This window comes from Cajanus cajan, chromosome 9 (assembly GCF_000230855.2).
Source record: "Cajanus cajan strain Asha chromosome 9, NIPB_CcT2T_4, whole genome shotgun sequence".
Lineage (NCBI taxonomy): Eukaryota > Viridiplantae > Streptophyta > Magnoliopsida > Fabales > Fabaceae > Cajanus > Cajanus cajan.
In genome coordinates this window covers 52,824,553-52,850,638 of record NC_138525.1, presented here as the reverse complement: position 1 = coordinate 52,850,638, position 26,086 = coordinate 52,824,553, and the positions used below count along the sequence as shown (strand labels likewise).

The window sequence follows — 26,086 nt, the reverse complement described above, 5'->3', positions numbered from 1 at the left end:
TTGCTGATGAGTGAAAGGGTAGTGTGCCTTCGCATGGTATATTAGGGTCTCATTTCTACATCGGTCATAAGCAAAACTGATGTAGAACAACTCCCGGATTTCATTTCTACATCGGTCAATCATAAACCCAATGTAGAATTTCTCATATTTACATCGTTTCTCCTCCCAACCGATGTAAATATGTTTGTATTTTCTATTTATTTACAAGTTTGCTACCGCGTTTATGATTTACATTGGTTATACTAGAACCAATGTAAATATGGCGATGTTAAACAATATTTTTGTAGTAGTGTAATGATATATATGAATGTTTAAATATGATATGACATGTGTATGTTCATATGAGGATGACATTGATCATGATGGTGGATTGGTCATGTATGATGTATGATGCATTATTGCATGTGATGCCTTATGGCATGTATCTAGCCTTGGACTTGAGGAGAGGGAAAATGTTTTCGAACTGGAAGAGCTCACATAGAGTCTCTTGAGAGTGGTGTTTAGATAGGCCATTGATATAAATGAGAGTGGTGCTTAGATAGGCCATTGGTTTTGGGTGAGAGTGGTGCTTGGATAGGCCACTGGTTTGGGTGAGTCTCTTCTAAGTCCTTAGCTAGTGTTGGAGCGGGGTATGAGGTTGAGGGTTATTCCCTTAACCAAGTACTGGGGAAGGTGAGTGGTTCCTTGCGAATAGTTGGTGGGCGAACTCCACAAGTGACTTGGTAATGTATGCCAAAATCGTGGTAAGCCTGTACCCAGCTATGCTATACCTGAAGTGGAACCGGACTTCCAAGTGTGTAAATGACATCATTTGAGTAAACCTGAGTGAGGATTTATATCCTGTTTAGCTGTGACCGAGCGGGCGCATTGGACGTGAAAACGGTTGGGATGGTTTCAGTAGGATTGAGATGTCACTTATACTGCTATGCTGTTAGGGAGATCTCCTAAGTGTATGCGTGACGACGCATTAGATGATTGATATGTATTGATATCTGTCATGAGTTGCTATTATTGCATGATTTCTAGTATGGTGAAGTGTGCGGTGTTGACTTCATGTTTGATGAATTGATGATTGATTGAGATAGGAGCCCATTTGGGACTTGATTGGATGAATGTGTAGTATAGATTTTTATTCTGTACTTGTATGGTTGCTTTTTGAACTCTAGTTTACCCTTTTGTTTCCATGTAGTTGGACTGTGATGATCATACGTTGTATGAGAGCAAATTAGGGCTAGCTTGGAGTTGTGATGATCAATGCGAGATGAGGAGTGTGAATAATCAATTTTATCCGGATTCACAAAACAATGAAATGCACATCTACTATGAAGAGAAGGAATTTCCAAAGTATGGAGGCAACACCCTATAACAACCAGAGAGTTAAAAAAAAAAAATTGGATCCAAGTTACAAAAAGACACCACAAACCTAATTGAGAACGGGCTGTTCCAAGTCAGCAGAAAGGCCTACAACCCTAACCCAGAGCAGGGCGTTTTGATCTTAGAACGGGCAGTTATTTTTTTGGAACGGGTCGTTCCAAATTGGAACGGGCCGTTCTAAGTGACTAACAAGGACATAAATTCCTTATCTGGAACGGGCCGTTCCGAAATTCAGAATGGTCGTTGCGCGTTTAGAACGGGCCGTTTTGAATTTAGAACGGGTCGTTCCAGATTCACATTTAACACATAACGTCCATTTTCAGAACGGGCCGTTCCGATTTTGGAACGGGCCGTTCTGAGTCAGGTCTGACGTCTATAAATAGACGTCTGGGGTACAGTTTTCAAGCCAGAAAAATTTCGTCCAGTACTCTTTAGAGCTCGAATTTTTTTTTCTCTCTCTCCTCCCTCTTTTTTGTATTTCTTAAGATCTGTGAGACACCTCTGTAGTGTGAAAGGTAGCCAAAAAGCACCTTCTTGATCATCATATTCGAAGATTCATCTCATTTGGTATCGTTCTTTTCTTAACTTTTTTTTTCTTCTTTCTTTTATTTATTTGTTTATTTTATTTTTTCATTTTGTTTTTTGTTTATTTATTTATTTATTTTTGTTTATTGTTTGTACATAGTAAATATGATTTTTTGCCTTTAAGATTATTATTTATAAAAATATTTAATATACGACCAATAATAATGTTAAGTGAATAACATTTTTATCTTTAACATTATTAGGTCCTAGGAGTTTAATGACTAGTCATTTGCTAGCTTAAACTCTCCTTAACAAATTTGTTCTTTTAAAAAAAATGAAGATATGTTGCAAACAATAACGTTAATTAAGTAACACTTCTATTTTTAACGTTATTGGAGGAATTTATTGATTAGCCATTTGCTAACTTGAATCCTTATGCAAAATTTATTCATTTAGATAAAAATATAAAAATATAAACATAATTTTGCTTTACGTATACATTATTTTTATGATTAATGATATTAATTGAGTAGCATTTCTACCCTTTAATATCATGTAAATCTTTTATTATCAACAAATAAAGATCAATAGCATTTGATTGAATAGCAGTTCTATCTTTCATGTTATTGGGAGGGTTTATTGATTAGTCATTTGCTAACCTAAATCCTTATGATGTTATTTTTTAATTAAAAAATATACAAAAGAAACATCTCTCATATTAAAAAAAAAAAAATAAATAAATAAATATATATATATATATATATATATATATATATATATATGTATACACCTTTTTGAGGAATAAAATAAATGTTTATAAACTTATATAATTTTGCGCAATTAATTAAAGGTACTGTTTTTACAGGCGTTGTAGGGTGCTAATACCTTCCCTACACGTAATCGACTCCCGAACCCAATTTTAATTTTAAAGATTATCTTTTAAAGGGTTTTCCAATGTTTTTCCCTTGAAATAAAATATTGGTGGCGGCTCCATTGAAAAGAAATGTTAGCGTCATCCCGTCGTGATCCCGGTTACGACAGATGGCGACTTCACTGGGGACGTTTGAGAGTCAGGCCTTATTAAATTAATTGCGCAAAATTATGACTTTATAAATATTAATTTTTTTTCCCTTTCCTTTCCTTTTATTTTTTATTTATTTATTTATTTTTTTGTTATTTTTGTTTGCTACGCATGTGTTGTTTGAATTTAAGTTTAAATTAGAGTTTTATTTATTTTATTTGCATCTCTACACCCACTAACACTTGTACCTCACACACTTTGGGCTCCATACCCGAGCCTGTGCGAGCATAGAAGAGAAAGTGGCTTGATGACTGTTATTGAGGGGCTTAATGCTCACTTGACCGTTGTTGAGTCATTACTCAGGTTGTTACTAGTAGCATGGGTTAATCATATTGAGAGGGTATGTTCCCTACTTGTGATTGGTTCATGCGCTAGGTCCTTATTTATATGATAAGAGCAACCTGGGGACCAATAAATCTTGAGAAGTTTTTAGATCCACCCACAAAACCATGCACTAATAGGTGGACTTAATGACCTTCCAAAGTAGGGTGTTAACTGTTGAGATTTCCGTTTAAACACTTTTGTTTTAATCTATAAATCAGTTAGATTCTATTAACGGTCTCAAACACGACAAGTATACCGGCCGTTCAAGTAGTAAAAATATCGTATCCACAGGGATTAGAAGGTAACATAAGCATTTATTGACTATTTGTGACTAAAGAATGATTCCAATTTGTAGTTTGTCATGTGAATGTGAATTAAAGATCATGACTACTGGAATGAAAATTATAAAAATATTTGGTTGTGAGTGGAAAAGGTTAGAAATGATATTGTGGTATTGTGAGGTTGTGGGGTCAGATTTCACCAAACGTTAAACTAATGAATCCTTAATCTCTTGTTAAATTCATTGCTTAGTCAACCCAATAGTTTACTCAAACCTAATCCCTTAGAGCAAGAGCCTAGGTGTGGATATTGAATATCAATCCCTTGAGTATCCAATATCTACACCCGCATTACGGGCTAGGGTTTAAGACTACTAATGGGCCAAGCTCCATTCCTAGATACATTTCCCACTAGGCATCTGTTTCAGAGCTAGTTTCAAAGGTTATTTTCCAATACCATGGAACCTATATCATGCAAGGAGAATCAATCCAAGGCAAGCATTAAGAATAGAAACAACACAACAATGAATGAACAACATATATATATATATATATATCATTGAAAACGTTAGGATTACACTAGAATTCGTTGGTTACATCTAACCCCACAAAAAAATGGGTGGAACCACTCAAAATTGAGGGCAAAACAAAATAGAGATGAAGGGAGAAATGAAGAAACCGAAGGAAAGACCTACACACGAACAGCTCCAAGCTCCGGGAATCCCTTCCACAGCTCCTAAAACTCGTCCAATGTGTGAATGAGGGAGAAACCCTCGAAAATGGCTTCAAATACGAGCCTGGGAGGTCAGATTAGGGTTTCGCGCCCGGCGCCTAAGTCTTCGCGCCTGGCGCAACGTCTTCTGAGCACTTTCTGCCTCATAATAAGCTCGGCGCAATTACTTTTTACGCCCGGCGCAGTGTCTTCCAGAGGCTTTCAAGCATTCTCTGCCTTAGATCAAGCCCGACGCAATTCTCTATTAAGCCCGGCGCAATTCGTTCCAGAGAGTTTTGAGGTACTTTCTGCCTCGATCACGCCCGGCGTGGTGGAGTCTCGCGCCCGGCGCATGTATGACTTTTAGAAGTCCACTGCTCTGTTCTTCTCAAGCCCGGCGCGGCGTCATCTTGCGCCCGGCGCAGCCACTCTGCTCTGCTCCTTGGCTCCTTATGTTTCCAATCCCAAAGATCTTCAATCCTCAAATCTCTAGCTCAATACCAGCACAAAAAATGAGGTGTATTAAGGTATTGTTAGCTAAAATGGGTTAGCTATATCTGCACACAAGATGAATCAAAAAGGGAACAATTATCTTGCAATGGTTCAAAGGATGAGTGGAATTTGTTCAATAAGTCTCATCTAAAAAGAGGTAAAATTGAGACTTAACATTAACCTTAGAAATTTTCCTTCCCTAGGTTTACCGTAATAGGTCACATCACACTACTCTCTATCCCTCTTTTGATATATGTTCATACTAACAAAAAAAAAAAATATGTTATACATTCATGCATCATAAATTTATATCCAATATCAATTTTTTAGGTTGTTTTTCTTGCCTAAAATAAATTTTTTAATAAATAAAGGATAGATGATAAAAAGTCATGCATACATGCATATTAGGGGCATAGTAAGTCACATTTTAATTAAGTCTTTGTCTCATTTTTTTTCTTCTTTTCATTTAATTAAGTCTTCATCTCATTTTTTTTCTTTTCTTTTAAACCTTAAAATAATTGATAGTATTCAATATGGATGGGATTCAAAATCATACGAGCAATGCATCAGTGTTAAGCAAGAGTATTAGGATAAATGTGCTAAAAAAATGATCTCCAAAGGGTAGGTAAGATCTGCTAAAATAATAGCACATTTGACTTGATAACTTGTTTTAGACATCATTTATTGAGGAGAGAATTCTCCCTTGAGTGATTGTTAATCACATTTTGATCTTGAAATGATTGATCATTGTTTGAAAATGTGGTTCGTACTGCTGCATTGCTAGTAAGATGACCTTATCCATTGAGGAGTGAATGCTCCCTTGAAATAAGTGTCAACCGTTGTATAACCTAAGAGATTTTGCCTCTAGCGTTAAGATATGGGGAATCACTCTTTAATTTGAATACAAAACCAATATTTTCAAAAAAATTAAATAAATAATAATAATAATAATAATAATAATAATAATAATAATAATTTGTGTCTTCTTTTTTCTTTTATACTCATAAAAATTTACTTTGTATTTTGAAAGCAATAAAGCAAAAAAACAAAGTGTTTCCTCGGCATCGTTATAGAACACGCTCTCAGGCCAAGATCATGGATGAGATGGAGGAACGCAACGAAGAAATGAGAAATGATATCAATCAACTGAAGGAACAAATGGCCCAAATTATAGAGATGTTGCAATCTATACAAGTGAAAAACATGGAAGGGACCCCTCCAGTAGCTAGAGGAGAATCATCAACCTCTCCTGTGTATCCACCTGGCTTTACCCCAACCCCAGCACAACCATTAACTCTACATCTTAACAATCCCGACCAACATGTTGACCCTCTAGAGGTCCAATGGCCACAATATGGCCTTCCGCCCAACTACACACCTCCAACAATCATGGATCCTCCGGATAAGCACCAACCATTGGTGAACCAGCCGCCTAAACAAATGCCACCAACCCAACATGAGGTTCCACCCATGAATGCCACCTCTTACAAACATCAAGTTCCCTACCAAGCCCAAAATTCTAATTTCACCAACCAAGGGAATCCTCACCAAACTTCTGGGGGATATCAACCAACCTCAGGAATTGAGCATGTTCAGTCTAGCGAAAAGTTACAAATGCTAGAAGAGAGGCTAAAGGTTGTGGAAGGAGGTAGCTATGATATCGGTGAAGCTGTCGATCTTTGTTTGGTTCCAGACATAGAGTTCCCCCCAAAGTTCAAAGTTCCTGAATTTGATAAATATAAAGGAACAAGTTGTCCAAAGAATCACATGACCATGTACTGCAGAAAGATGGCAGCGTATGCTCGCAATGATAAGTTGCTTATTCATTGTTTTCAGGATTCTTTAACTAGGGCAACTTTAAATTGGTATATGCATCTTGAACGGGCCTATATCCGCTCCTGGAAGGATTTAGCTGATGTTTTCCTTAAACAATATAAGTATAATCTTGACATGGTTCCAGATAGGTTTGAACTACGTAACATGTCTAAAAAAGATGGTGAAACGTTTAAGGAATATGCTCAGAGATGGAGAGAAGTGGCAGCACAAGTGGAACCTCCTTTGTCCGATAGAGAAGCAGTAGCCCTGTTCATTGATACTTTACAAGCATCGTTCTATGATAAAATGATTGGGAATATTTTATCAAATTTCTCTGATATAGTCATCATCGGGGAAAGGATTGAGAATGGCATGAGGAGTGGGAAGATTGTGGTTAACTCTATTGAAATAGCTGGTTCAAGAAAATTTTCAAATGGTGCAGGAAAGAAAAAAGAAGGAGATACAAATGCAGTGACATTCAACTCCCCTAGATCACCTAACAACCAACCTCCTTATTTCTATACCCCTCACATGGTCTACCCAAATATCACTACCGTCTCACCACATCCTCAACAACCTATCCATCAAGCTCTACAAGCTTCACTCACAATACCTACGGCACGACCACCTCAATCTACCCAGTCATGGAACCAAAATTCTAACCATGTGAGGTCACAAAATACCCAAGATCGGAAACCAATTGAGTTTGACCTTATCCCTATCTCCTATACTGACTTGTTCCCTCTCCTACTACAAAATTCACTAGTAGTACGTTGCCCGATGAAGCCCATAGAACCACCATATCCTAGGGGATACGACGTTAATGCCAAATGTGATTATAATGCGGGAGCTATTGGTCACTCCATTGAAAATTGCAGGGCACTAAAAACCAAGGTACAAAGTTTGACTAAGGCTGGGTGGTTAAACTTTAAAGAGGACAATCCTAACATTGGGAATAACCCTCTACCAGGTCATGGAGGGCCAACAGTTAATTCTATTGAGGAGAGTAGATGGGGTCCCTCTCAGTGATATGTGAGAAAGCTTTTGGTGTGATGGGTTTGAGTTTCCAAACTCAATAGCTATTGTTGAGCAAGACTCTTGCGAGAATGAACATGCTAGTCTGGTTCACACTTGTCCACTGAACGTGGAACTTAACAATTAGGAGATTGTCAAGCTGCCTGTTGGTTTTTAATTCAAATTTTAAGTAATTTTCTTGTAATGTCAATCTTATTGCTCTGCCCAAGGCTTTAAGATTTATTTCTTTAAATAAGGGCTCATGTTTTTCCTTTTAAATATTAAATAAAATGCATTCATTCTTCCTTCATCTCTTGCCTTTTCCTTTCTCCCTAATCTCTTTACCAATCTTTTTCTAACTTTAAAGAATGCGAAAAAGTGTGCTCGAAAGTGATAATGCTAGTGTTGCATCAAATAATTTTGATTCTGCAGTTAATCAGACTTGTGAGGAAATGGAAAATGATTGTTCTAAATACTAGATGTATGCTGATAACATCAATGCTTTGCCAACTTTTCTTAATGTTTTCTCACCACCTTGGCCATTTTCAATGTGGGGAATGGATTTTATTGGCCCTATTGAGCTGAAAGTGTCAAATGGACATCGCTTCATTCTGGTTGCTATTGACTATTTCACCAAATGGGTTGAAGCCGCTTCATATGCCCATGTGACTCAAAATGTGGTTGCAAACTTATCAAAAAGAAATTAATTTGTCGTTATGGTGTGCCAAACAGAATCATTACTGACAATGGAACCAACTTGAACAACAAGATGATGACAGATTTATGTGTTGACTTCAAAATTCAGCATCATAACTATTCCCCATATCGCCCAATGAACGGGGCAGTTGAAGTAGCAAACAAGAACATCAAGAGGATCATCCAGAAAATGGTGGTGACATACAAAGATTGGGATGAGATGCTTCCATTTGCTTTACATGAGCAGCAAACAAGAATATCAAGAGGATCATCAACTGGGGCAACCCCATTTTCCTTAGTTTATGGAATGGAAGCAGTCCTTCTAATCGAGGTTGAAATTCCATCTTTAAGAGTATTGACGGAAGCCAAATCAGAAGAAGCAGAATGGGTCCAAACCCATTTGGATCAACTAAATCTCATTGAGGAGAAAGGTTGAATGCAATTTTTCATGGCCATTTATACAAAAGAAAAAACGCTCGTTAGATTGAAAACCCGAAAGGGCAATCTAGGCAAAAGTTAGAACGGCCCGCTAGATTGAAAACTTGAAAGAGCAATCTAGGCAAAAATTAGGGTCAACAAAAAAAAAGGAAGCTCGCTAGATTGAAAACCCGAAAGGGCGATCTAGGCAAAAGTTAGAGCAGCCCACTAGGTTGAAAACTCAAAAGAGAAATCTAGGCAAAAATTAGGTAAAAAAAAAAAAAAGAAGAAGAGTTGGTTAGATGGAAAACTTGAAAAGGCGATCTAAGCAAATTTAGAGCGACATGCTAGGTTGAAAACCCAAAAAAGCAATCTAGCAGATAAGTATCATGCCAATTTTTGAGGTATCAATTGGGGCAAGCCATGGTAGAGTTGAAAACTGGGGCAAATGCATTGAATCATTCTCTAAAGTTTATTGGCGAGCAATCAAGATTATTGAATTGCAGTACTAGCATTATTCATCTGGAAAGTGTCACTCACATAACAGTTACCTCCTATTGCTACCATTGTTCATATTTTTCATTCTTGTCATACAATGACTTCTTTTGTAAACACATTCTTACTCTCTTAAATAAGATTATCCTACCTCTTTGTTGCCAATTCTTTTTGCATTTTATGATAATATACTGAAAGGAAATGCATGTTACATCTAAAAAAGGAAAATTCAAGGCATTACAAATTATTTTTATGAGTTTTAAAAGCCACAATATGCTTGATAATTTCTTGATAAATGTTACAAAGCGCAACCAACAGGATAATGTTGTTTCAACTCATAAGTGTTTACAACAGCTTAAGGGTAACCCACAGGAAGTAGCCAACTATCATTCAAGACGAAAGTATCCAAAGACCTCACTCATCCATGATCCTTGACTGTGTGTCACGATGAGGAATTTCTGAAAAATAAAGCAAAAGCAAAAACAAAAACGAAAATAAACAAAAGTTTAAGTCTTGAAAGATGTGTCTCATAACATGCTTTTTGCATCACATCACATTTCATTTGCATCTCTTGCTTCCTAGAACTTATGACGTAGAGTTTTTAGGCTAAGCACTTACTTCATATATGACTTTCTATTAAAGTCCAGTACTTACCTGACACAAGTTACAATTTCTTTTTATAAGCCCAGTATTTACCTGGCGTGACCCATTGACTAATTCAGCACAAGCATCTGGTCGATCCAATATCAACATTCAATCAACCCAGCACCGACATTTGATTGAATTGGCACCAACAATCGGTCGATACAGCACAAGCATTTGACCACTCCAGCATTAGCATTCAGTCCATCAACATTCAATCAATCCAGCACCAACATTTGATTGAATTCACACCAACATTCAGTCGATCCAGCACAAGCATTCAATCACTCCATCAAACACAAATATTCAGTTCATCAAGCACAAGCATTCAACTATTTCAGCATAAGCATTCAGTCGATCCAGCACAAGCATTCGACCATTCCATCAAGCACAAATATTCGGTTGATCAAGCACAAGCATTCAACCACTTCAACATTGGCATTCGGTTGATCAAGCACAAGCATTCAACCCCTCTAGCACAAACATTCAACATTAACATTGGATTGATCCAGCACTAGCACTTGATGATCCCAGCACAATATTCTAGCATTGGACTGTTCAAGCAAAAGCATTGAATCTTTCAAGAACTTACTCCATCAACAATAGGAGCTATGTCTTGGGTAGTTGGATAAAATTAATTCACATCTTTATTTATTTCTTATCACAAATGATCTAAATTACCTTATTTAGATTATTTAATAAGAAATAAGTAAAGAGGGGCAACTGTGAATAATCAATTTTATCCGGATTCACAAAACAATGAAATGCACATCTACCATGAAGAGAAGGAATTTCCAAAGTATGGAGGCAACACCCTATAACAACCAGAGAGTTAAAAAAAAAAAATTGGATCCAAGTTACAAAAAGACACCACAAACCTAATTGAGAACGGGTCGTTCCAAGTTAGCAGAAAGGCCTACAACCCTAACCCAGAGCAGGGCGTTTTGATCTTAGAACGGGCAGTTATTTTTTTGGAACGGGTCGTTCCAAATTGGAACGGGCCGTTCTAAGTGACTAACAAGGACATAAATTCCTTATCTAGAACGGGCCGTTCCGAAATTCAGAAAGGCCGTTGCGCGTTTAGAACGGGCCGTTTTGAATTTAGAACGGGCCGTTCCAGATTCACATTTAACACATAACGTCCATTTTCAGAACGGGCCGTTCCGATTTTGGAACGGGCCGTTCTGAGTCAGGTCTGACGTCTATAAATAGACGTTTGGGGCACAGTTTTCAAGTCAGAAAAATTTCGTCCAGTACTCTTTAGAGCTCGAATTTTTTTTTCTCTCTCCTCCCTCTCTTTTGTATTTCTTGAGATCTGTGAGACACCTCTGTAGTGTGAAAGGTAGCCAAAAAGCACATTCTTGATCATCATATTCGAAGATTCATCTCATTTGGTATCGTTCTTTTCTTAACTTTGTTTTTCTTCTTTCTTTTATTTATTTGTTTATTTTATTTTTTCATTTTGTTTTTTGTTTATTTATTTATTTATTTTTGTTTATTGTTTGTACATAGTGAATATGATTTTTTGCCTTTAAGATTATTATTTATAAAAATATTTAATATACGACCAATAATAATGTTAAGTGAATAACATTTTTATCTTTAACATTATTAGGTCCTAGGAGTTTAATGACTAGTCATTTGCTAGCTTAAACTCTCCTTAACAAATTTGTTCTTTTAAAAAAAATGAAGATATGTTGCAAACAATAACGTTAATTAAGTAACACTTCTATTTTTAACGTTATTGGAGGGATTTATTGATTAGCCATTTGCTAACTTGAATCCTTATGCAAAATTTATTCCTTTAGATAAAAATATAAAAATATAAACATAATTTTGCTTTACGTATACATTATTTTTATGATTAATGATATTAATTGAGTAGCATTTCTACCCTTTAATATCATGTAAATCTTTTATTATCAACAAATAAAGATCAATAGCATTTGATTGAATAGCAGTTCTATCTTTCATGTTATTGGGAGGGTTTATTGATTAGTCATTTGCTAACCTAAATCCTTATGATGTTATTTTTTAATTAAAAAATATACAAAAGAAACATCTCTCATATTAAAATATATATATATATATATATATGTATACACTTTTTTGAGGAATAAAATAAATGTTTATAAACTTATATAATTTTGCGCAATTAATTAAAGGTACTGTTTTTACAAGCGTTGTAGGGTGCTAATACCTTCCCTACACGTAATCGACTCTCGAACCCAATTTTAATTTTAAAGATTATCTTTTAAAGGGTTTTCCAATGTTTTTCCCTTGAAATAAAATATTGGTGGTGGCTCCATTGAAAAGAAATGTTAGCATCATCCCTTCGTGATCCCGGTTACGACAAGGAGTTTTGTCCTAGTATCAGAGTTACTTTCTTGAGTAACTGTTGTTGGTGCTTGACCGATATTAAGGTGATATTATTTTAGATGACTGTACATATATAATGTTATATTTTATACTTAAAAACTTAGTTATTATTATTATTCTTATATATATATATATATATATATATATATTTGTATGTACGAATTATCTAATTTTAATATCTGTTTTTAGTCCACTATGTTATTAATGCAATTTCACTAAATATAGAAATCATGACGAATCATTACAACAACAACGATCATTAAACCCTAAACTTTACACATATACAATTTTAGCAGCTCCTTAAACATGACAATAACTATCCTAACTTGTAAACTTTGGACACTCGAACCTTTCCTTTTTTATCATCCTAAATTCTTAAACATCCCTTTTCAACCTTCGTGTATCGATTTCTTCTCTCCAAGTATGCCGCAAACAGTAGAAAAGAAAAATTACTTGTCACCGTGAAATCAATCTAACAAAGTACCACTGGAACACTAGTGAAGCATTTGCATGACTTGTTCACTAGAAAACACTAGGCATAAAGTTGAATTTGGGGTGGGGGAAGAAAGAACATTAAGTTCAACAATATAATAATAAGGTGATGCGTTGGCAGTCGACGTGGCACCGCGTTTTCTGTCGCATCCCTTTTTACACGAGCGTTTACCAGTTGTTATCCTACGCGCTCACACACACTTTTTTTCTCTAGTCTCTTCCCTTCTTCCCATTCCTTTCAACCTCTCTCTCCACAACAAACAAACCGCGTCCTCCGATCCGACGCCGTTTTAGATGGATTTCGCCCCCCACGATGAACCACCTACCTCGCATATTCGGCCATAGGAAGCAACACCACACCATGAGGAAGGCGCGGAGCAAGCAACAGCCCAAGCTCGAGCGCCGCAACGCCGCCAAGCACTTCGAATACGACGCCGCATCGTCCTCCTCGTCGCACGACTCTTCCTTCTCATCGCCCTCGCCCTACACGCGCTCCATGGAGTTCTACGACCGCACCAGCTTCCGCATCGAGGGCGTCGAGGGCGAGTTCGACCGGATTTGCCGCAGCCTCGGCCTCTCCGGCCCGGAGGACTTCTCCATTCCGGCCGCCGCCTGGGAGGCCATGAAGCTCCGCTCCTCCTCCGACCTCCTCCCGCGCCGCCAGCATCGAGGCGCCGAGGAGGCCGAGGAAGAGGCGAAGGAGGAGGTGCCGGAGAGTGAGGATCGGGTTAGCGTTAGGGTTTCGGACGAGTGTGTCGTTCCCCCTGAGAGTAGTGGTTGCTGCGGTGGGATTAAGGGTTTTCGACCTCCGATGCTGAAGCCGCCGCCGGGGGTTAGGATTTCGGTCGTGGACGATGCCACGTGTTCCACGTGGGATTTGATGCGGGATTTTGCGCCGAAAGGGGAAGGAGGGAAGGGGAGTTACGCGGAGTTGAGTGATTCCGATGATGATCGAGGAGAGAAGGAAAAGGAGGAGGAGGAGGAGGAGGAAGAAGAAAGGGAGGTTGGTGGAGTGAGATTGAAGGGAGAGGAGGAGGAGGAAAACGCGGCGAGGATTGCGGAGATTGTGGATGAGTTTTCTGGGTTTTCTACTTCGAACGAAGATGATACTTCCAGCACTACCACGGGACCTAGGTCTAATAATATATCTCCCAATGCGAGAATCAAGCGTATTATTAGCGCGGGTAATTGGCAGAAGGGTGAGCTTTTGGGGCGTGGCTCGTTTGGCTCTGTGTATGAAGGGATTTCTGAGTAAGTACTTTTGTATCCTTCACTTTATTTTCTTTACTACTTTCTATTATTAGAATCCTCTGTTGTAGCAAGTAGCATTACGATGTTGTGTTAAGAGAGAGAGATCCAGAAACAATTATAGTATTACCATTGCTTGTGTGTAGTAGGAGTCATCTATTTTATTCTCTTTCTCTCGCGGAACTTACTAAAATAGATAGGATATTGATGGTATGGAACGTTAGTTTTAGGATTAGGAGATTGGGAAGGTTGGTTTAAGAATACTGCTGAGGGGGTTTGGATACGAGAATATGTTGGAAAAGCCTCTGCACTTTTATGAATGTCAATGTATCTGTCTAATGGAAGAGGGTAAAGAAATATTCTTGTTTATGTTTTACTACCAATTATGTCTCGAATGCCATTTTCAACATAAATAGTAGCCACTTTTTATGTTGAGCAGAGTAACAAATGGAATGAGCCTGTTGAATTCAATAGGTCAATGTTTGTTGAAATATTAACACAGAAGTTTTCAGTTTGTTTACTAATCATAACTGAGGTTGTTGGGAAAATATCTTAAACGTTAAATAGTTTGTAATGTTTGAACAGAGTAGGAGCGATAGGGTTTATTGAGATGAAAGGAACAATTTATTGTGTTTTGCTGAATGATTTGTACACTTATTATTATTTAATATTTATATATACATTAAGATTGAGTCAATCGACTTAATCCCTAAAATTTAGCAAGTATGATCAACCTATCTAAGTAAACTAAATAAATTAAGTAAATAAGGAATCATGGAAATAGAATCATGATAATGTCTCAACATAATTTTTTTGGGGGTGAATATCTCAACATATAACAGTGCTTTTGAACCCCTTGTACTTTCAGTCCCGATTGTACCACTGGGATTTTTCACCCAACAGTCATCTAGCACACAAGATTAACCATATATAAATATGGTTAATTTTGTTATATAGGTGGTCAAGAGTAAATGAATGTAATTATATATAGTTATTGATATGTGATTAATAGTGTCACGAGGTTATTGAAGTGTTTAGTAGTAGTTAACTTTACCTCACAAGTGGATATTAGTGTCATGAGATTATTGATCATTGCATGTGATTAACTACTTGTGTAAATATGGTTAACTTTGTCTTATAAGTGGTTAAGAGTAAATAATTGTGATTGTATAAAATTATTGATATATGGGCAATAGTGACACGAGGTTATTAAAATGTCTAATGGTAGTTAACTTTACCTTATAAATGGTTAATTGTGTCACAATATAATTGAAATGGCTAATAGTGATTAACATTACCTTATAAATGGTTAATATTAACCATGTTGATAATTATACGCAATCATAGTAAAATGAAATTAATCACATTTATACTCATAATTAACTATGCTCTGGGTAGACGCTGGGTATATATATCTCAATAGGATATTGAACTTTTTCCTTGTACTTTTGACATTTTGTCAACAATATGCTGAAAAAGAGTATGATTAGTGCACCCTTTTTTGCCATGTGTTAGCTCATGCCTTTGCACACTGGGTTGTTGACTTTGATGCTATATGAAAATCATAGTTTTGAAGGGCATGACCTTACTATTGTACTTTTTTCTTTGCCAAATATTCTAGGTTCTTTATAGTAAGGTTACTTTTAATATGCAGCCTGTGAATTGCCCTATTGGGGCTTTTGGTAATATGTTATAAGCCTGTGAATGCTAAAAATATATTTGTCTGTTGCTCATCCTGATTGGGAAATGCATGTGAGCATAATATAAATAGTCTTTTTTTCCTCCTTACCCCTATTGAATGATAGTAAGTTGTTCATCTAGTCACTTAGTGAAATTACCATCTACTATCTTCTATTCAAAATACTTAATCTTTTGTATTTATTTCTCTACAAAGCCCCTGTAATGTAGCAAAGTTCTAAATAAATTGAAGTTTATAGGGTTTGATGTTTGAACCTGCTATTTTTTTTTTTTTTTCAAGTTAAGTGCTAACTGCCAGTGTTTTCCTTTTATTATTATTTTCTTATATCTTCTGATTATCACTGCAGAGATGGATTCTTTTTTGCTGTAAAAGAAGTTTCATTACTTGACCAGGGGAATCAGGGAAGGCAAAGTGTATATCAACTGGAACAGGTGAGATGTGATTACTCTTTCTATTTCTTTTTAATTTCTTCATATTTTAGGTGATGTTTGGACTGAGAAAAATGTTTTTATCTTCATTTTATGTTTTTACTTTTAATTACAAAAATAATATTTTGTTTTCATTTTGTTTCTTTTCAAAAGTTTTTTTATAGTATAGTGGAATTTTTTTTTATTGTTTTCTGATCTGTTTCCAAGTTTCGTGTACAAATTTCTGAAAACAGGAAACGGAGTGAAAACATGAAACATTTTCTCAAAACAAATGGCCCCTATAATGTTCCATTAATGAAGGTCCTTTGATGAAAAGGAAAAGGCTCTCTCTTACCCAAATATTATGCCATCTTTTGCTGTACCTTACAATTTCTTTTGAAAGTTGATTAACTGTATTGGTCTATTTACCATATCCTTAATATTTTTCCCTCTATATTTTTTTCTCTCATTCTGCTTCTTCTTTCTCCCTCTCAGGAAATTGCACTTTTGAGTCAGTTTGAACATGAGAATATTGTTCAATACATTGGCACTGAAATGGTACTTTTTTTGTCTTCTCCTTTACCCTTTGTGTTCAGTTGGATAGTTTTTTTTGTCACTTATCATTGTTCAAATTGTATTAAATGTAATTGGTCCTCAGTTCTCACACATCTGAAACATTTTATTGGATGCTTTCAGCATTATAGACAAATTGTAGCTTGAGTCAGGATTACAATATAATGTATGCTTGATAGTGCCTATCTCCTTGAATGAAATATGAGAGTATTTGCATGTCATTTTATATTATATGATGTCATTATAGGCCATAAAATGCCTGATATTTATATCTCAGAGGATCCACAAAACTGTAATTAATGAGAAGGTAAAATAACAGATGCTCTAAAAAAAATGTAAGATATCTGAGTCTGACTACCTGGAAGTCAAGGAGTAAATTAATTTGGTAATATTATGGAATTTTCCAATGAATAAATTATTATCATTGTAAACTTTTTATTTGGGGTGAGTGAGGTTTATCATTTATATTTTTGCATCCAACTGAGTAAAGCATTTAGTTCAATTGAGATATTACTTTTCCTGCATTTGTTTCAACTGCCAGGGTGTTGTGTGTCTGAGTGCAACACAAAGTGACACATAACTGAGCATTATGTGGAATTTGAGGTAGGAACTAGTTTACAATTTAAAATTGTTCACATAAAAAATTAGGAACCAACATTAGGTTTTATGTTGCAAGTCAAAACTTTGGATACTGCGTGATCCCATCAGTTATTCTCATTAGTTATGCTACAATATTCTGGCAGTGTTCAGATTTTGTTTGCTACAAACAAGTTTAGCTGTCATCAACCTATTTGTTTTGTTAGGCTTGTAATTTCATCCTATAACTGATGCCTTGTGAGAACTGTATTTTGTAATTTACATTCTCCATGTTGTTTATTGCAGGATGCATCAAATCTTTATATCTTTATCGAGCTTGTAACCAAAGGTTCCCTTCTAAACCTCTACCGGAGATATAATCTTCGAGATTCTCAAGTATCTGCCTATACAAGACAGATTTTGCATGGTTTAAAATATCTTCACGATCGAAATATTGTTCACAGGTGACCAACTAATTTATTTATTTAATCTTGCTTTCCTGTGCCTGTGATATTGACCTCTTTTGGTTTTCTGATAGACCAGACAAGAATGATGTATACGGTTCTTGTTTACCTTGCATACAAGAAACTTCCATTTTCTGTATCATAATTGCTATATAAATATCCTTGGGTTAAATAAGTTTTTTTTCCTTTAACTGTTACATCATTCAGTTTTTAGTCCCTCCAAATTTTTTTTTGTCCATCTTGAGTCCTTGATTTATTTTCCATCAGCCGTTTAAGCCTTTGATACTACCTAATTCTAATTATAAGCAACATGGGGCAAATCATCAAGACCAAAAAAAGTAATTAATATGGTTACTTTTAATTAATTCTACCATAAATTCAAGTTTTATTCGAAATGTACCCTTTACTTTAAGTAGTTGTCATATTTAATGTTAGTTATAAGTGAATACATGGCAAATAGAGTTAACAATAAATGAAGAGTATAAATTTTTTTTTAATATTGAATAACTTCAAAAATTAATAATTGTTGCTAATAATTAGGACTAAAGAAAACTCCAATTTGTTGCTTATAATTTGTTTCTTTTTATTAGTCTTTGTTTTGAGCATACATCTCTTCAATTTTGTTGTGTGGAATGCATTTTACATATTTTTGGGGACAGGATTCTCTCATCTGGAGTTTACGCATGACCTTGCCTAGTTGCATTGTGAAATTTTTTTTAATGCGTCTCTTGATAGACATTAGATTGGTGAAACCTTCTCAAAATTTGAAAAACATTAAGATACATAGAACATATTTTTCATGTGGCAAGGTCATGCAAAAATTTCACATGAGAGAATCCATTCCTTGTGAGTTGTGAGGACTGAGTGGGTCCATATATTGGGCAATAGAATAGACTAGAGGAGTGGAAAGAAGAAAAGTATACTAGGGACAAATGGGTTTCTCATGCAATTGTCATCCTTGCTATCCTTCTCATACCTCAAACAAACAGTGTTGTCCTTGCTATCCTGATATTTCTATTGTGTAGGGCTTTTAATGTTTTTCCAGTTATTTATTACTTCAGAATTGTTGGATGTAAATTTTCTAAAAATGGGAAATCATTTTTATTCGATATTGGGTAAGGTTAAGCTTAAGAAGTTGAATGATTTGCTAAATCCAAAAGGAAAGATGAGAATTACCCCCAATAAATGAAGTATTTAAGCTCTAGATAGAGTATAAGGACCAATTCCTTTTGTCTTTGGAACTTGAACTGTTTAAACCATACGTGCTGTAAGAGATTACATGCCACATGAGGGTTTAGTGTTGGAAACTTTAATGGCTAGTTTTATTTTATTTTATTTTTTTTTGGTTGTGCTGTACGCTCATTATTTTTGTAACACATTGTTTTCTATAATCTGTATTTCTGTTTCATTTATTTAATGTCATGAAATTATGCGTGTGATTTTACCTAATTATTTCTTCTCAATTAAAGGGATATTAAATGTGCAAATATATTGGTGGATGCAAATGGATCTGTTAAGCTTGCAGATTTTGGATTGGCAAAGGTGACCTCTCTTAGTTTGTCTTTCTTTTGTTTGTCTTTCAAATGTTTATCTTTACATTTTCTAATATTGCTTTATTCCTATTGTTTTTCAGGCAATCAAATTGAATGATGTTAAATCATGCAAGGGAACAGCATTCTGGATGGCCCCAGAGGTTTGCCTTCAATCTTCTCTTCTAATGCAAGTTATGCTTATTTTCAAGAATTCATTACTGCTTTCATGAATGGAAAGAAACATTCCTTTGCCTTTGAACTAGTAAGCTTGAACTTTCTGCGCTTCAGCAGCCTCCATAGTATCCAATAAGTAGAAAGTAAAGAAACTCTGCAATCACAAAATAAACCATCTTTTGGGCTGTGTATTTTGATTTCTTAATGGTATAGCTAGTGCTTATTAAGCTGTACTTCTCTAACATGCAGGTTGTGAAAGGGAAACAAACAGGTTATGGGCTTCCAGCTGATATATGGAGTCTGGGATGCACTGTGTTGGAGATGTTAACCGGCCAAATTCCATACTATCACTTAGAATGTGTATGTGTCGTAATATTACTACTATTTCCATCTCATGATAAGGGTGTTCATATAACCAAACTTTGATTCTCCATTTTACCATGTGTTATCCCTTTTGTCACGAGTGCATCAATATTCATAATTTTAATTCAGATTTTAATTCCAATCTCCCTTTCTAGACATATCAAATGAGAGGACTTTTTTTACATGAGTGAGAAGAATAAATATTGATCATTAGATCTTATCATGAATGATCAAGATTAAAACAGATGAGTAATGTGACTTCTAAAAAGTTCATTACTTTCCTTAGCAATCATATAACTTTAAAAACTTTTAGTCATGACCATCCACATATGGTTGTATGACTTAGATTTCTTTGACTCTTGTAAAATTGAAACATTAAATACATCCACTTTATATATATGTTTGTGTGTTGTTGAATTTCTGCTGGTTTTTTGACTTTTGAACTTTGATGAATCTCTTTGGACAACAGATGCAGGCATTGTTTAGAATTGGAAGAGGTGAGCCACCTCCTGTGCCTGATTCTCTTTCAAAAGCTGCAAGGGATTTTATCCTGCAGTGTCTGAAAGTTAATCCAGATGACCGTCCCAGTGCTGCTCAACTCTTAAACCATACCTTTGTCCAAAGGCCACTTTCCCAGTCTTCTGGCTCTGCATCTCCTTATATTCGAAGGGGTTAAACTCGTCACCTCCAACTATGAAACATAATGAAGGTACATATTGTTACATAACATACTATCTCACATGTTTATCTCATTTTATCATGATACCTGAAGACATATTGAAAACTATTGTCATGGTTGTCTATCCCGTCAATAATTTTCATTCATAACTGATAATGTATTTGGTATGGAGACAATTTAAAATGCTTGAAATGAGTTTCAGTCGAATTGGGCGCACATATCGTGCACGAGCCTTCAGTTAAGTTGGGTGGGGTTCAAATATAGTGTCATTCTAATTTGGGGTCAAATATTCACGCTAATAATTAATTTCTGAAGTAAGAGGAGCAAAACCTTTCAAACCGGTCTCTGGTGGAACTCTGAAATGGAAAATTACATTTATGCAAATCGTTGCAGCATTGGTTGATTTTATCTTCACTGGCTTACTTAATTTTTTGTTTTGATGACAGATCTGTCTATCATTGGATATAAAATATTTCCAATGTTCAGTCTTCAAGTTGCTAGAGTTGGTCCGAGGCGCATTGTTGTTGTAACAATAGTTGGTTGTATTGTGCCTTCAGAATTCAGAGGTTGCTTGCTTGTAACTATACTCAATTTTTTAAGCACTGCTTTGGATATAGCAATTGATATGGCACTCCAGAGAGTTAACTTATCGCTTGGCTTGAATATCATATTTGAGAATTATGGTCCACGTATTATTTAATTACTCGTGATGATTTGTCTGTTGTAGCAATTAAAATGCCAAAAATATCAACAAGCTGTAACAGGGTTTCTGAGTCTTCCCCTTTTGTTTAGTTAGCCAATGATAGAATTCTTAGGATAAACCTCCGGGAGCAGTAGCAGTAAGGATTGGATACCATGCTATTTTGTACATATCACTTCCATTAGCAAGAAATGTTTGTGTAAATCTTCATTCCCAAACTAATTCTATTCTCATTTTCATCTTTGTTTCTCCTGTCCTTTCTTGTTTAATGTTCAGTTGCGTATTTAAATTTTAAACAAGCGATGGGTGTTTTATGTTATCTATCATTGGTGGCATAAACAGAGTAAGCAGTGAGTGTTTAATATTACAAGGACACAAGTATAGAACTGTATTCTTCCCTGGATCAACTTTGTTATTGATATCATATTAAGTGAAAGGATGAGTGGAGAGATTCAGGAGCAAATAGCTTGAAACAACTTACATTGAGAAATGAGAATATTCACGGTTCCAATACTCGGGTATTAAGAATAACTGGATGCCAAAAAATCTCATTTTTCTTCAAAGTTCGAACATAGCATCCCCACCTATGCCATCCTACTTTCAAAATCTAAAAAAAGGTGCTAACTGATACGAAAGCAGTTGCCATGGAAAAAGTGACGAATAAAACTGGCCAATCATATGATTGCATGAACATTTACCAGTGGTTAAAAATACATTATTTTTCAATAAAGACATGAATTCGTAAAACATGTTTTGCTAATCAAAAGTATTTTACAAGTCTAGAACAGGTGGGTGCATACGAAACATTGGAAAAAAATAATAATTAAAAAGGTATACAAGTTCGAGGGGTAGTAGAGGGGGACGCTCTGAAATATGCAAATATATGCGCCTTCTTTTATACTTAAAGTTCAACCTTCAACGAGTTATACTTTAAAATACATTATAGGACGGCTTAAACAACCTAATTCTGCATCAATTCAAGAACGGACAAGAATGATTGTTTAAGGAATTTTTCTTATTTTCAAGGGTTAGTTGAGTGAGTACCTGTGATGGGATACAATTGTTTGTGGTTTAAACTTGTGCCATAATTCTCTTAATGAGTTTCACCTTGTAGTTCCATCATGTTATTGACACTGTTGGCTAGTATTGGGTACCTCTCCCTTCTACTACATTACTGAAAGAAAAATACATGGATGGGCGTTTTTTCTCCCATTTTTGCAACCTTCCAAATCTTGGATTAAGAACTACCATGAGATTAATGACAATAGAATCGATTTGTCCAACTGTTTGAAAAAATAATGGATTTAGTAACCACTCTTCTAACTAATCCATTAACGCGTATAACCTTCCCTTTCATCCCCTTGTATGGCCCCAATAAGTTAGGAATATCCATGGCAGAACCGAAAATACAATCTTTCCTTCTACACTTTTTTCCCCCTTTAATATCTGTGCTCAACAGTATTATGCTTAAAATTTCAAGTAAAAGGACTGGCACTAGGAGCAAAGAGACCATAATCAAACATGAAAACGAAATGACGAGTTTCAAGACGATGAAAAAGAGGGGCATCAATATTCAATGAGTTGAAACTATCGACTGCCCCCTGATTTTAATCTTCTTTACAACTCGATTTCTTTGCATGACAATGTTTTCAACATATTCTTCAGTTTCCTCTGCAAACAAATCCAAATCAAAACACACAATCGGGGTTTTATTATGATATTATCATAATGTAACAAAATTAATGAAACAAAACAAGCCACAATGTTCGATCATCAGATATATTACCAAAACCGGGTAACGTTTATTTGCACTCCCCTTATTCTTCTTGGACCCCTTTATCTCTTCGCCCCCTTTGTGTTCCACACATTCATTTGAGGTTGGTGCCATTTGGGTTGAAGGCGAACACATTCGAATCGGTTCAGCCAACAATAACCGGTTCTACCAAAATTTAATAATTAAATAAGACATGTCAACCATTTTTGTTGGAGTTACAATCAAAGTTTTACATTAAAACATGATCATAAACACGAGTTTATAAAGACACAAATGTTACAATGCCTATGTTGACGTGTGTGGAATCCCCGTGCACAACAATTTCCTTATACATTGTTTGAAGAAAACCTAGTTGCAATAGTTGAAAAGAGAGAACTTGCCTTGCTTCTAGGTCGTGAGTGATTACGGGGCAATTGAACTTGATAATTTTTTTGGGACCTTATTGCATTTTCTCTGAGTTGTCTAGAGTAAGCAAGAAGCTGTGCCCTACGATCATAACCTTGTGTTCCTGTAGTAGTTTGTGGCCTTCTGAAACGTGGGTGTGGCTTAGTTTTCTTTGTGGAATCCTCTAATGGTTTAATTGAACGAGTTCTTGATGATTCTACGTAGACTGTGATCACCACTCCGTTTGTGATGGTGCTTTGTTTATTTTGTGATGCCATTAATCTCTTTGGAATGCAATGGGAGTTTCACTCCAATGGGACATCAAATCATGTGTCCTTTTAACGAAGTAAATAAGAGAATTGTGGAGAGTGGAGATTTTGTTTTTTCATTGGGGTTTGTGGTTCTCAGAACACATGGGCGTGAACTTTTTCAGATGATCTCTCTCCCCATTCTTGGATCATGAATTGCTCCGAAAACAATCAGAGATTGAATACCCTCGTAGCAACCACAGATTTTGCAATAAAAAACTTGTACAAGTCAAAATTATGAGAAAGTAAAACTAATAATTAATGATTATTTATTGTTACGGTCAAATTTTATTTTTTTACTCACCTTTACGTACACATGTAAATAATTTAGTTTTTTTTAGGAAATATAATTTCGTTGCTCCAAAACAAGTCTGTTAATTTTAATTTCATTTAATAGTTACCAAATTATTTTATTTACTTATTTACTTTGATTTGTACCAAGTTATTCTCTAATAAATAGTCATAAACTATTTTTTTTTTTGGAAACATAAATAATATTGAAGTGGATTTTGTTTGTCCCAACAAAATATTCTCCATTTACATGATTAGGGATCAGATATCTAAGAACATGCTTATAGTATCTACCATTTGTTCAGCCTTGTTAATACCAAATCATCTTGTTAACACTATAAAAATTGTTATACAGTAACAAATAGAAAAAAGAAAGAAAGCGTTGATCTTGTCTTAATTAATATAGTTTTCGGTTAATGAAAATTAAGGAAATGATATAATTATTATTACACCATAATAATATTAAAAAATTATTGATTTTAGTGAAATTGAGTTAGAATCTTTTAAGTAATATCTCAAATTATTGATTTGAGTGAAATTGAGGTAGAATCTTTTAAATAATATCTCATATTTAAGTATTGTAAATGAAAAAAATCTAGTTAAAATAAAAAAATTTCATTAAAAGTCATTAACCAAATTTTCATATGAAAATTGGTTCATATGAAATCGGTAAATACTTTATTTTCGTAATTACATGCATTAGAATGATTATTATATTAACCTTATGACACTTATTATAAAAAAAAACTGTTCATTAATATTAATATGACGTTCTTTTAGAGTAAACCCATAATATCTAAATTCATTGTCTAATTTATATTAAATAAAAATTATACTAATGACCATTTTCTTGTTTATGCAATATTCTTTTTTATAGTATAACAAAGTCTGTGTTGGTTTAGACTATATTATGTTTATTAAAAAATAAATTTGTTTGAACTATAAATATTCAGAATATGATGGACGTGTTTTTTTTGGAGCTTTTCTTTAATAGAAGAATTTGTAGGGATTTTTATAATCTCTTATCTAATTTAATTTTTTATTTATCATAATTATTTATTAATTAAATATTAATATTTTAAAATAAATTATCAATTTTTTATTATACAAATTATTTATCATAATTCTAAAATATAATTTTATATGTTTAAAAATATTTATATATAATTATTTTAAATATAACTTATATATTTAAATATAATTTTTTTAATATATAATTTATTATAAATTTTAATTGTATTATATATAATAAACATGTCTATGATCTAAATATTAGTATGAATGATGAGAGATATTCTAACTATCAACTCCAAGAATTAATTTAAATGCAGTGTTATAAAATTTTCAATTTTAATATTGCTTATAAATATTGAAATTTTAAATACATAAAAAACTATTATTTTGATTAATAAAATAATTTTAGCAATTAGAAAGGTCATTTGTTTTGGGGCATGAGATTATAGTATTTTCTATGGATAGAATTTCTACTTCAATAAGATAAAATCACTGTATACAACTATGTTACTGATAGGAATATAATAGCCAGGCCCATAATGTTACCATATTAGGCTAAAGACTACTTAATGGATTAGTGAATATGATGTTGAATTGGGCCTTATTGTAATTGTTTTCCTCCAAGGTCTTTAGACCATTGTAAGGGTATATAACCCTGGGTCACCGTTGAATGAAAGGAAGGAAAATTTTTGAATTTAGATTTTATTAGATTTGTTCTTGTAGACCTAAATTCTCTGTAGTCTCTATCAAATTGGTGCTTTCATTGCTATGGCTCCTAAGCCTAATCGGGATGCGGACCTCAACCGTGATGAGGCCATTACCAACCTCACTTCTCAAATTGCTGATTTACAGGTACAATTGTCCCAACAAACTCAAATTCACGATGAACGTCATGCTGCTTTAACCACTCTTCTGTCCGGGCTGATGGACACCTTCACCCAACAACTGAACACGCCACCCGTAGTTAGTTCCACATCCCTCCCATCATCCCCACCTCTCGCCGTGCCTGGTACCCTTGGCCTAACCGCTCCATTGATTTCCAATCCACCGCCATACAATTCCTTCCCAACATTCTCTACCACTACATCTTCTACCTCGCACCTACATAACCCATACGTTCCACCTTTTCCTCACAACAATTTTTTCGCCAATCCCAACCCTAAC

At 34.9% G+C, this 26,086-nt stretch overlaps 3 protein-coding genes across 3 annotated transcripts; 2 read left to right on the top strand and 1 right to left on the bottom strand.

Annotated features, from left to right (window-relative positions):
- The first annotated feature begins 8,094 nt into the window (after nt 1–8,094).
- LOC145952170 (uncharacterized) lies at nt 8,095–8,747 on the top strand. Its single transcript, XM_083064396.1, has 2 exons — nt 8,095–8,280; nt 8,421–8,747. The coding sequence occupies exons 1-2, from the start codon at nt 8,095–8,097 to the stop codon at nt 8,745–8,747; spliced, it is 513 nt and encodes a 170-aa protein (XP_082920522.1).
- Nucleotides 8,748–12,912: 4,165 nt separating this feature from the next.
- LOC109814798 (mitogen-activated protein kinase kinase kinase 1) lies at nt 12,913–21,395 on the top strand. Its single transcript, XM_020379305.3, has 9 exons — nt 12,913–13,987; nt 16,030–16,114; nt 16,586–16,648; nt 17,546–17,703; nt 19,173–19,245; nt 19,337–19,396; nt 19,659–19,769; nt 20,242–20,481; nt 20,898–21,395. Exons 1-8 carry the CDS (start codon nt 13,050–13,052, stop codon nt 20,446–20,448), a joined length of 1,695 nt encoding a protein of 564 aa, XP_020234894.2. The 5' UTR covers nt 12,913–13,049; the 3' UTR covers nt 20,449–20,481; nt 20,898–21,395.
- A 628-nt stretch (nt 21,396–22,023) lies between these two features.
- On the bottom strand, nt 22,024–23,802 carry LOC114916938 (uncharacterized). Its single transcript, XM_029274654.2, has 3 exons — nt 23,306–23,802; nt 22,938–23,090; nt 22,024–22,822 (listed from the first exon to the last, which is right to left on the bottom strand). The coding sequence occupies exons 1-3, from the start codon at nt 23,585–23,587 to the stop codon at nt 22,769–22,771; spliced, it is 489 nt and encodes a 162-aa protein (XP_029130487.1). The 5' UTR covers nt 23,588–23,802; the 3' UTR covers nt 22,024–22,768.
- Nucleotides 23,803–26,086: the final 2,284 nt, after the last annotated feature.

Excerpts from the sequence above, each read along its gene's own strand:
- LOC145952170 (XM_083064396.1), top strand. The coding sequence starts at position 8,095 with ATGTATGCTGATAACATCAATGCTTTGCCAACTTTTCTTAATGTTTTC. Across the intron at positions 8,281-8,420 it reads AAGCCGCTTCATATGCCCAT|CATCATAACTATTCCCCATA; the intron begins GTGACTCAAAAT and ends TTCAAAATTCAG.
- LOC109814798 (XM_020379305.3), top strand. The coding sequence starts at position 13,050 with ATGAACCACCTACCTCGCATATTCGGCCATAGGAAGCAACACCACACC. Across the intron at positions 17,704-19,172 it reads GATCGAAATATTGTTCACAG|GGATATTAAATGTGCAAATA; the intron begins GTGACCAACTAA and ends TCTCAATTAAAG. Across the intron at positions 19,246-19,336 it reads CAGATTTTGGATTGGCAAAG|GCAATCAAATTGAATGATGT; the intron begins GTGACCTCTCTT and ends ATTGTTTTTCAG.
- LOC114916938 (XM_029274654.2), bottom strand. The coding sequence starts at position 23,587 with ATGGCATCACAAAATAAACAAAGCACCATCACAAACGGAGTGGTGATC. Across the intron at positions 23,091-23,305 it reads ACTCACGACCTAGAAGCAAG|AACCGGTTATTGTTGGCTGA; the intron begins GCAAGTTCTCTC and ends AAATTTTGGTAG. Across the intron at positions 22,823-22,937 it reads ATAAACGTTACCCGGTTTTG|AGGAAACTGAAGAATATGTT; the intron begins GTAATATATCTG and ends ATTTGTTTGCAG.